At 37.3% G+C, this 12,077-nt stretch overlaps 1 protein-coding gene across 2 annotated transcripts in view; it reads left to right on the top strand.

Annotated features, from left to right (window-relative positions):
* TRIM24 (tripartite motif containing 24) overlaps nucleotides 1-12,077 on the top strand; it is a gene marked incomplete at its 5' end in the record, with an annotated part of 56,085 nt that overhangs the window by 26,723 nt on the left and 17,285 nt on the right. For both annotated transcript variants that reach the window (XM_083859545.1, XM_083859546.1), the window contains 5 exons: nucleotides 4,376-4,523; nucleotides 6,431-6,563; nucleotides 7,825-7,941; nucleotides 8,938-9,052; nucleotides 9,694-9,840. In XM_083859545.1, the coding sequence (XP_083715671.1) occupies nucleotides 4,376-4,523; nucleotides 6,431-6,563; nucleotides 7,825-7,941; nucleotides 8,938-9,052; nucleotides 9,694-9,840 (660 nt within the window). The remainder of the gene's footprint in view (nucleotides 1-4,375; nucleotides 4,524-6,430; nucleotides 6,564-7,824; nucleotides 7,942-8,937; nucleotides 9,053-9,693; nucleotides 9,841-12,077) is intronic.

The following is a 12,077-nucleotide window of genomic DNA, read 5'->3' as shown; positions in this document are numbered from 1 at the left end:
GATTCAAAATGGTACTAATGCTAAAGCAATTTTTAGCTTACTGAATTAAAACTGCAGAAGTGAATGGCATATCATGAAGCCTGGCATTGTGGGAAGAGAAAAATAACTGGAACCTATCAAAGTGCTATCCATTTATCTATAATCATGTTTATCTTTATCAGTGCCTGATTTGGGCACTTCAGTACACTACTAACATAGCTGTGCTTTCTAGCAATTACTACTGAAAACTTCACTCACGAGAAGTGAGGTAGCATTAAATGTTTTGTGCTGGCTATTAGCATAGGAAATTTTGCAAAAGAGAAGAAAGTCACAGGAAATGAAGCTGAGATCTTCCTGAGAGTAATTGTTGTAGGTTGTGGGCAGCTAGGACATAAATACTTTGAAAGAACAGATGTTTTATGTTTTTTTCCCCATTGTGATTTATTAAAGGACTTGGCAAAATTATTGGCTTCTAAAGAGAAGTTTGAAAATAAAAATTAATTATACTTCATTTGTAAGAGTGAGCAGAATGAGGTTTCAGACCTAAGAGATGTAGCTGAAGCAAGTGGTAGATTTGAGTAATACTAAAGGGTAGACAAGTGAAGGAAATTTAGGGACTTTAACAGAATAAGATGGTGTATGCAAAGACATGAAAATGAGGAATGTGAGGTTGATGCAAGAGAGAAGACCTTAGTGGTAACATGGGTGTTGGTGCAGCATACTGAGCCACTAGTGCATTTTAATTTAAGTTCTAATTCTCATAGCTTCTGTGTCCAGAACAGAATGTGTATAAAAATATTCTTGATGGTAAAAAAAACTTTATGCATCTTTACCAGTTACTGACCTGAGACTTTAAAATACTGTATTAGGCATGAAGAACAGATGGGTTTTATGTGAGATGCTGGGAATGTAGTAACAAAACAAGGGTATCAGCTTAGATCTGATACTAGATCAGATATTAGGAAAGCAAGTCTGACTGCCATAATGAGATGATTAATAAGAATTCAGAACAACAAGTTTCTTTAAGTTTGTATGGTGCCAGAGGAACCACTGTTGCTTCGCGTATCTGTCTCTCAGGTCAGCTCAGCGTCGGCTGGGCCACCCTGCTAGCTCTGATACGTCCAATAGTACCTTTGCGTGGGTCTTTGGCTCCGCAGTGCTTTTGCCTTAGCTGTCTCGGCCGTGGTTCGAAAGAGGGGACACTCCAGGCTCAGGGAGAAAGATTTTATTCGGGTAACTCAGGGGCAGCCCCTGGTTCCAGGCCTGTGCCTCTGGGGAGTGACCCCCGGCCTGTCTTGCAGGGGGTTTTTCTTCCCCCAAAATCTCGGGGGTGGACACAAGTTACAAGACCAATCAAACAAAGCCAGGTGGGTAAGGTCAAAATGCAATACACAACATTAACAAATCAGGTGAATTTGGGATGTGGTCTTGTGAGACCCACCAATCCCTGTCAGACACCTCTCCTGAAGGTTCTGGGGCCTGGGGGATGGTGGACATGTGGGGGAGAAATACAATGGGATGGGGGAAAATACAATAGGATGATCGAAACCCAAGGCAGAGGATTAGAGTTGTCTTGGCAACTCTTATCAACCTCTGATAAGCACAATCCAAGACAGGAACTTTACCAGGCTAGGGTTAAAGTCCAAATCACATCAAACCTACAACTAAGAAACCTATGATACCATTTCAGCACCCCCACAAACCACTGTGTGTTTTTCCAGGGAAGAGCTATTATGCTTAAAGAGCTTACAAAAGCTGTGACCAAAACATCTTTGAAAGCCAGCGGTAATAGACTCAGGAAGAGTCACAATATGATCTCGTATGCTTTGAAGAGATGTGGATATTGATGGGATGGTGGGGTAAGAAGGATGTGTTGATCAGATTTTGTGCATCTTGAGCTGTCAGAACATGGTTCATACTTAGAATTACATACAGTCACAGTCTTTGGTTTTGTATGTGCTGAGAGATAGTTACGGAACAATTAGCATCAGTGAGGTCTGGATCCAGTGGGGGAAAGCATTGCGTCTAATTTACATTGGGGAAGTTTGGAGTTCACTGACAATTCATCTAGACTACTTTGCTCTCTTCCTTTGAAACCTTTGCTTGATTATTTAATCTTTTTAATACTTAAAGTGTATTTAATTGGAACAGTGGTTACTTACTCCAGTAGCTGAGAAGACAGGTCTATAACCTCAACTCTTGCAACTAAATGTGTTTTTTCTGCCATAAAAGCTGGTGTATTTACTTAAAATAGTACTTACCTGCAACATGCTGAGTAATTTCTGCTTTCATTAAATTTGACTGAAGCCTGAATGAACACTTCCTGGGGTTATAAATACTAGAACTCGTAACTGAATTAAATGTAATTACAAGGAAAACTCAATTAAAAATAAATGTCTGTCTGACCAGAATAAAGGCTTATAGGTTAACTTGGGAGAGTTTTCATTGAAATCACTGAAACACTGCTTGTGTGAGTCACAGAAATAAGAATGAAAGGAGTTTTCGGTATCGTAAGTGCATAAAAAATATTTGCTGTAATTATACTTCCATGTATTTTAGCTGTATGGCTTACTCTAATAACTAGGAATTTTAACAAAATCCAACCTATATCTGAAAATGTATATTTGAAATCAGAGATAGGAGCAAATCTGATGCTACCTAGAAGACATTGCTGTTTTGACAGCTTGCTATCATTATTTTCATACTAAATCCAAAAGTGCAGCTCTGTGCCAGCTACTAAGGAAAACCCCCACTCTATCGCAGCTGAAATTGGGACAGAAAGTAAAAATTTTCAATTTCCTGATTTCAGTTCACTTTTTTTGCTAATGGAAATAATTCCTTTATTTCCATTTTCTAGACTTTTTTATGATGTCTTGGTATTTCTCCGTAGTCTACTGGTCTGGATAGGAATAAGAATTTTTGTTGTTAAGAGAAGAAGGGGAAGAAAAAGAAAAACCAGGTCTCATTTTTGTAAAGAAACAGAAAAAGGGGCACAAGCCCAATTTTTTCTCCTTTGCAGGTCACCTTTAATGAAAAGAAATTGCTTCAAAACTCCAGGTGACGACAAGGTGTCAACAGCCCTTGTGCTGTTGTAACTTCATTTCTCAGAAGATGCTTGCTTTGAGATGTAACATGATCAGAAGAATAAGCACAACACTGGGAATCTGGAACTTATGTTCAAATTCCAGTTCTGTCAGTAACTTGCTATCTAGCCTAAGGCAAGTTTTTTGCTAATTTCCCCCCTTTCCTGAAAGGGAAACTGGAACATAGTTCTATGTATATATTCTTTATCTGCATAAGATATAAATATTTCCTTCCTCTAACTTAATCTATATTTACCTTGTTGTGGGTGCAGAAGTCGTGCGGTTGAGTTTTTTAATCAAACTGAAAACAAAACTAAGATCTAACATTTTCTCCTTGTTGTTTCTGTGAGCAGAAATCTGTCGCTGTGATCTGTAGAATGTAGCAATTTTCAGACAGCTTGAGGCTTTGGTTTGCAGCAGTGCTGAACATTGCCAGCAATGGGTGGTGGTTACCTAAACAAGGATCTGCATAAGAATGTTCACTATTTTTTACTACCAAAACCCCATTGAAGGTAGGCAGAGGCATTTACAGAGGCATTGTAAAGGAGGGGTAAAAGTGAAATGATAGGATGAACGTGTGAAATCGTGTTGTCCATCATTCAAAGTTTTCAACCTGTTGTTCAGATTGTGGTACTGTAGCAGTTTTTTCTTGCGTATGTATTTACTCTGTGCAGAGAGATTTTGGTCTGCTCTCATGTTTGTTTTCCTTACTTATTTTTTTTTCCCTGGATCTGTTTGGTGTAGTCCAAAGAGCCCCAGGTTGGAAAATTCTTATGCATTGGTTGCAAATCTGTTCTGGGGTAGCTTTTTTGACAAACTTAACTGGAATACTTTAAGAGGTGATGCTAAGGTTCTTGAGAGAAACCTTGCTGCTCCATATGGTATGTGCTTCCTGAGACCAAGCAGGTGACCGGAAGTTAAAATTAAACCTGCTGTGTGAACTGAGGGAAACTTCTAAAATCAAGAGTAGTGTTGTGTTCTGTCATTAGTAAATATTTTACAACAGCATCTTGTATACAGTAAACATTGTATAGCTTCAAAGTGTGCAGGGAATGGCAGAAGGTAGTGGTCTGACTTACATCACTTCAGGCAAAGATTTTAGGGTAACATTGAGAAAATTATCTGCTTCTTTGAAAAGTCACATTCAATTCCGTCTGTGCTCTTATTTATAATGCTCCTGTACCTCAGGCATTTTTCCGTTCTCATTTCACTGTTTTCTGAAAACTATGAAAGTGCACTGATGATGTATGAAAAATAACCTGTGTATATACTCCAAACTTATTTGAACAGCTACCTTTTCTTCCTCTTGTCAGGTCTGCACAAGCTGTGAAGACAATGCAGAAGCTCATGGGTTTTGTGTGGAATGTGTAGAGTGGTTGTGCAAGACCTGCATCAGAGCTCACCAGAGGGTTAAATTCACAAAGGATCATACTGTGAGGCAGAAAGAGGAAGTATCTCCAGGTAACATATTTATAATTTCACAAAGAATTTGTGTCTGTATTGGAAAATTATATTGGACCAACACACTTTCTTAAAAAAGTGATAAACTGAAAACTGGTTTTCTGTCAGTTTTTTGTCTGGGATAAGCTGGAATAGCAGTACAGATTTTCTTTTTTCTTAATTAACATGTTTTAAAACAATAAATACAAACAGATTTTATCTTTCAAATGGATTGATTGCAAATTATTGTCTAGACTTTGGAGATCAGTTGCAGAAAATACTTCTTTAGGCATTTGGCTCGTGTAGTTTTCCTAGAGGTCTAACAAATTAAACATGTTTTAACATGAGTTTTATTGTTGTATACAGCAGGAAAAAGAGCACTAATAGATTACATTTTTTCATCATTCTGATAAAAAGCCAGCCAAAATTCATGTTTTAGCTAAGTATCTTCTGAGCTTGAAATATTTTGCCCTAGAAATGTAAGGACAGTATATTATGAATTGGGGTGGTTTACCTCAGTAGGATCTAGGATAATTTGGGCTAGAAGGGACCTCAGGAGATCCCAGTCCAAGCCTCCTGCTTAATGCATTCAGTTCTAAGTTTCAGTTGCTCAGGGCTTTGTCCATTTGGGTCTTATGAGGTGTACAGTACAGCCTCTCTGAGAAATCTTGACTCCTCTGTGAGTCAGAAGGTTGTATTTTTATTCATTGAGAACCTTTTTTGTTTCAGTTTTTCCCCACTGTGTCTTGTCTTCTAGTGTCATTGTAGAAGAATAATAAATATTATAGGCTGCTAACAAGCATTCTACTGGTTCTAGTACATCCATTGGACTTGCATGATTTTTCTTGTAAATATATAATTTTAATTTGATTTTTAGCAGTTGTTACATGTTATTTTAAATATATGTATTAGAATAGATAATTATTTTCATTCTGCCCCATCTAGTATTGTGAGGTAATCTATTGCTCAAAGGGTATCTTCCACCATGATACTTTGAAGATATACACTGTATTCTGTATCCCACTTCCACACATGGTTAATCAAAAGTGATTACTGAGGGTACTTTCAAGAGAGGACAAAAGTCGGTAGAAGTGGATAATGGACTGTTAGGCTTGGAGGTGGGAATGGTCTCAGTGCACTCAGGCCTCTTTAGGAGGCAGTTTGTTGGTGAGTTGGAAAGAATTTTGACTGAAGGATACATATCTGAGAATAATGTCTTCCAGATTTATTGAAAATAAATAAATGAATAGGTATGAAAAAGAGGCCTTATCAATCTGTAGTGAAAGATGGGCTGCAGTGTGAAGCCAGTTTTCATTACAGGCTGTATAATTCTTATTAACTCGGTGTCCAACCTAACTCTTAGGAAATCAGGCTTTGTCAGTCAAATAGTTTAAAGAAACATGTAATTTCTGGGATCTGGTGGTGTTTCCTGCACCCTTTGATATTTGTGCAGTAGAAACTGAAGTGAGACCTCTCACCCATTAAGAATGGGGTCCTGAAAGGAAGTTGGTATCTCCTGGTTATACACTTTGAATGTCTATGTCTTGATATCTTCAAACCCCTTTCCACCAAGTCAGCTGAGAAAGAAGACAGAGCACTAATTAAGTCAACCACCTCCCCATCTCCATTTAAGAAGGGAGCTTGCTGATTGTGTAATGTCTTTTGTAGCTGCAACAGTACTGGCTGCTCCTTTTGTAAATAGTTTTGTGAGGCCATAAGAGATTATGTTAAAATAGGTTTTATTTTCTATTAGAAGAGAGGGTGATAGCTTCATGCTTGCAACAAGAGTGAGACATTGCAGTTTGAGCTTTTGGCTGTTACAGTCTCTGGGTGACCTGATACATGCTTGTACATCTAAGGAAAAACAGGAGAATGCAAATCTTGAACAAGTTCAGTAGACTGTACTAACATCTTCCTTTATTCAACAGAGGCAGTTGGTGTGACCAGTCAGCGCCCAGTGTTCTGCCCTTACCACAAAAAGGAGCAGCTGAAGTTGTATTGTGAAACCTGTGACAAGTTGACCTGCCGAGACTGTCAGTTACTAGAGCACAAAGAGCACAGGTATTAAAGCAAAGTGTATGTTTTATCCACCTCACTTACAGGAAGGTAGCCTGAAGTAGATTGTAGTTATAGCTGTATGGAGCAGAGTCAGCTGGAAAAAGTGCAAATGAAAATTTTCTGCTCAGACATGAAACTCACAAAAAAACAGAGATTGTATCCCAAAGAATGTGACTGATAAATGTGTGTTATATTTAGAATAAAACCTGATTCTTCCAGTTGTTAATCTGGTGACTTAAGCACAGGACCTTTTTTACAGTCAAGCTATTTGGTTGGAATTTGTTGCTATGCAGCTTTTCAGAGAGTCCATAGAAAACACAGGGGCTGTCTTATGCAACTGTGCACTTACGGGTAACTTCTCCATTTGTCCTTCAACAAGATTATATAACAACATTACCAAACAGTTCCAGAATGGAGCAAATGTTGTTTTTTTTTTTTTTCTGTGAAGAGCCCTTTCAAAGGAAGAGTTAACCTAAGTTTGGCCAATACTTGGACAACACTATACCACTCAGATCTTTGTGTTGCTGTTCTTTTGGTCGTCTCTTACTGGTCACTGAAGCTGAAAAGCAGAATTATGTACTACTTCTGAGTGCAAGGCAAAAATCTTGCTGGTTAACACTACAGTAGTGTTCTGGGACAGATGCACTCTGGTTAAATATAAATATGCTTGCTATACCTGATGCAACTACCCCAAGAGTTTACTTGCCTGACCAGGTGTAAGTGTTGGTTGGCTCTTGCTCCTTGGAACAGGCTAAACATTGCGCTTGCAGAGTTGCATTCTTCCTCTTTTATTCTCCTTCTCTTAAGATTTATAGCCCTTTTATAATGTGCCACCTCTTTTTTTCCTCATATTGTTAAAGATTTCGGTTCCTTGATTTAAAATGTTGCCAACTTCTACCAACTCAGCAATCTCTTCTATTTCTGCATCCTTGTCTTGCATGAAGTAATAGCTTACATGCATTTTCACATTCAAAGTGATGTATCTCAAAACAATTTTTTTTTTGCTAAAATTAGTCTATGGTAACACAGTATCCTTTTGTATTTATGAAAATCATGAATTCTTCCCCCAGTATGACAGGAAATACACTATAAAATTAAATATACTATAAATGAAATATATGAGCATTTACTGAGATATGTTTCCATGCTAGTTAAATTTTGGATTTGAGCAGCCCCTTTCTTAATTAAAGAAGTATTATTTCATAAGTTACTCTGCTTTTTAGCACCTTTTACATGTGTAAATCCTCACTGCTTTTTACTACAGGTACCAGTTTATAGAGGAAGCTTTTCAGAATCAGAAAGTTATTATTGAGACACTAATCACCAAATTGATGGAGAAGACTAAGTACATAAAATATACAGGAAAACAGATCCAAAACAGGTTTGTATCACATTATGAGGTTAAAACTGACAGAAGGCAACTTTACATATACTGTACTTTCTTGAAATGTTTAAATTACTGTATTTTGTATATCTCTGCTTTTATTCTTCCAGAAAGAGGAATTCTAAAGTTCACTGTGATTGTTGCCTGTTCAGTAATGCTTGGTTGTGTTAGGTGATTCTTCTGCTCAGCCTGTGGACTTAATGAGCAGCAGTTGCTTGGGCTCAACAAAACTTATGCAATAAAGACTGTAGAAGACAGTCTTAAATGCTTCCCTATCACCAGCAGATTAATTTTCTTAGTGTAGATCCCTCTTAGAAAGTGAAAGGTTATGACTCATGTTTTCATAATGTTTGTGACATGCATTTGAAGATTTATGCTTGGGGCTCTATTCACTGGGTACTACAAACCTAGGAGAAAAATAAATGTGTAAAATGCAATCTGCAGCGAGCCTTTGTGGCTGCTCCTTCAGCAGAGTTCAGGGGCAGCAGTACCCAGGGAGATTCAGCACAGCCAGGGATGCCCACTGTGACTTGAACTTTTCCTTCATCTTTTTAGTAGAGGTTTCCCCAGTATAACATTAGGCTTTGCTGTTATGAGTTTAAACACTGTTGTTGAAACGGCTAAATTAGTGCCATTCTACCTTAGATGGAAATTAGACTTAAGTAGTTTTGATTAGCACAGACCATTCCAGAAAAGTGCCAGAACTCTGAAAATCAACAATTTCAATTACAGTGAGCATTTAATTCTTATCAGTGATAGACGTCAAAGTTATGACATTTGAGTTTGCCACCAGCTAATTAATCATTGGTCACTCTTACTTGCTCTATTTGTCACAGTAATTTTCCTGACTATTAGTATCTGATGATACATGTATTAATTGGTACATATGACCAAGAAGTATTGTACTCTAAACAACAGATTTTCTTTTTAATACTGTTTAGAGGATGGGTTTATGAGTTAAAGAACATTATTTTCTATACTGTCTGCTTACAGAATTCTTGAAGTGAATCAGAATCAAAAGCAAGTGGAACAGGATATTAAAGTTGCCATATTTACACTGATGGTAGAAATAAATAAAAAGGGAAAAGCTCTGCTGCATCAGTTGGAGGTAATTTTATTTCTATTATAAGAATGAAAAATTTCAGTCTTAATATTTTTTCTATGTATTCACATTAAAGTAAATTTCTAGTCCCCTGTGCATGTCCTATAATGATTCCAAAGTGGAGAGATGTGCTATACAAGGACATCCATTTGAGCAAGTGGAGTTTTTGGTGGAGGAAAGTTTGGTGTTGGAGGGGTGACTAGTTTCTTTCTCCATGCTTTTGCAATTCATAATTCTATGCATCATGCATGAAAATTGTTTTACCAGAATTTTTTGTGATTACAGTAATCCAGTAGCAAATCACAGGAGAGAATTTTCTAGAATGGCTACCTGGGAAAATATTATCTCCAGTTGTGTTTGAAAAAGTGTGTGTGTGTGTGTGTGTGTGTGTGTGTGTGTGTGTATGTAGAAAAGCACACACATGCGTATATATAAATATATGTGAAAATGTGTCATTAGCACAGAAAGTCCTAATATCTTGAGTATATGTGTAGTGGCTTTTCTGTTTGATAGCTGCATCAGGGGGCAGAAGGCCTTTTTAGAGGAACTAAGTGAAACCACTTGATCATTGTGAATTACCAGTATGAAAGCTATGCCTTTTAACCCTAAATTGAATTTTTTGACTGGAACTGCTTTTCTACCCGCAGACTCTGGCAAAAGAACATAGGATGAAACTTCTGCAGCAACAACAAGAAGTGGCAGGTCTCTCCAAACAGCTGGAACACGTCATGAATTTTTCCAAATGGGCAGTTTCCAGTGGGAGCAGCACAGCACTGTTGTACAGTAAACGTTTGGTAAGGTTAGGAAGACAGCTCTCGCCATTCACCTAGAGACTAGAGCTAAGTCAGATGTGCATGCACATGCTTGTCAGGAGTACTAGGGTATTAGAATCTTTAATGATTATCTACTCATTGGAATATTTATATATGGTTTTTGTGGTTTTCTCTTGACCTTAAGTACAGAATGTTTCTATTAATTTAGCTCTCTGGCCATGGTTCTCTCCTGTTACAATACCACAGAACTATTGTAGATCTGCAGAAGTAGGAACAGCTCCTTTTCTCTTGAGTTGAAAACCATGAAGTCATGAAACACTGGGAAAAAACGTTGTGTGTCCTACATTGTCATAGTGCTTCTTTACAGTACTTGCTATGGCATCTGAGTTAATGAAAATCAGTATTTGTATATGATATACAAATGTGATCAGTGTCTGGTATCTAGCATTTTAATGTAAATGTTATTGTATGTCTTTTTCTGTCAGGTTCATCTCCCACTGAAAGTCTTTCAAAATCAATAAAAATTAAACTAAGACTTTTGTTTGTCCTTACAAACAATTACAAAGCTAAATATTTCATTGGTATAATGACCCTGAAGATCTGAGTGCATATTGTCTCAGTAAGCTGACTGTTTGTGATGGACAGAAATCCTAGAAAATTTGAAAGGAACAAAACAAACCAAAACCTTAACTTGATTTTTCCAAAGGTTACTAGATTGTACTTGCCTGATTGCAGAAATCTGGGGTAGTGTTGAGGAAAGATGCTAGATGCTTTTTTTTTTCAATTCCTATAAACTGTTTCACTAAGTTTTTTTCTTCATTTTCTCATTGGTTAGTTGAGAACCTACCAGAGTATTTCATTTGAGTTTTGGTTTGCTGTTGGTTTTTGATGGTATTTTTTTTCTTTTTTGATACCTGTTATTGATACTGCAGGCTATAGCAGAATATTGCTTGTTTTTATCAACTTCAAGTAGTTAAATTCATTTGGTCTGCCTTATACTGCCTCAGCCAGTCATATTTTTTTTAAATTTAATAGAGAAAAAGGATATCAAACTGAGTCATGTTGTTTATAGTTGCTTAGTGTTGCCACCAAGACTCTGCTACATGAGTAAGAAAACAAGTTGAGTTTCAGGCATCTTAATCATATAAACATTAGGCAGCTAAAAGAAAGGACCATCTAGCCCAGAAAGTCTCAGCAAATGAAAAGTATTTTTCAAAAGGACAGATTGAGCGTTAGAAAGTTGGTGCTGCTTGGGAGTTGAGTAGATAACCTGTCTGTGGGCATTTGGAAAAATCTATTTCCAAGTAATTTTGCATAGAGGAGCCTGTGAGACTTTGGCTCCAGTGTATCCAGGAGAGAAAGGAAGGAATGCCCATCAGACTTAAAGGCAGCATTAGAGCTCAGGGGCTGTACTCTCAGGCTGTACTTTTCACTACTACTAACACAAGGTAAATGGTGAGGAGTTTATCTACAAAACGTGTGTGCACAATAGTAGGAAAATAATGGAGCAAACTATGACAGGAACTGTGTATGACCAGTACTGGTGAGAGGGCAAAAGTCTAGAATTTCTGTACTGTCATCTACTTGATTCTGGTAGGGTACATGAAAATCCTAAGGAAATCTCTCTCCGAAATAGTAATAATGCACTTAAAGTTTTTCCGTGGTCATGTAAAAATTTTGAGTCACGTTAAATGTTTTTTGAGTATGGTCCTAAACTGACCTGCCTAAAACTGAAAGAAAAAACGTGTACTCTGCAGGCTCTTACAAAATTTCTCTGGGCTGGGAGTCAGGGGGGAAGCCAAACTTCTATAATTTTGAACAGTTAAGATGGTTTCACCAAGTATATTTATTTTCCAGGAAACAATCTATCACTCAAAAAAACCACCAGTGGTTGGACTCCCCAAGTGTTTTTTCAAGATCTGCTGTGTGTGATTCTAAAATTAGTGCCTGTTATATTTTGGTATATCAGTTCCTCACATTTCTGGTGAAACAACTGCAAGACAACATTTTCTTTCTAGGAACTAGATAAATTGTGAACATTTGGTAGAATATTTTCTTGTGTAATCACAGTCCAGTTCTTTGGAACCAAGGCACTGGAAAAATCTGAAAATATCTTTGAATATGAGTTTTCAAAGACAGTTTATAAAAATCTGTTGTTTAGCTGTCTGAAGAAAACTTAAATTTAGTACAAAAGAAAATTCCCTGTGATCATACTTGTTGCCAAACGAATGGCGTACTTGGAAAGAAAAATGAATGGG

Source organism: Zosterops lateralis, assembly GCF_965231275.1.
Source record: "Zosterops lateralis genome assembly, chromosome: 4".
Lineage (NCBI taxonomy): Eukaryota > Metazoa > Chordata > Aves > Passeriformes > Zosteropidae > Zosterops > Zosterops lateralis.
Note: the sequence above shows the minus strand (reverse complement) of the source record. Positions and strands in the feature narration are given on the sequence as shown.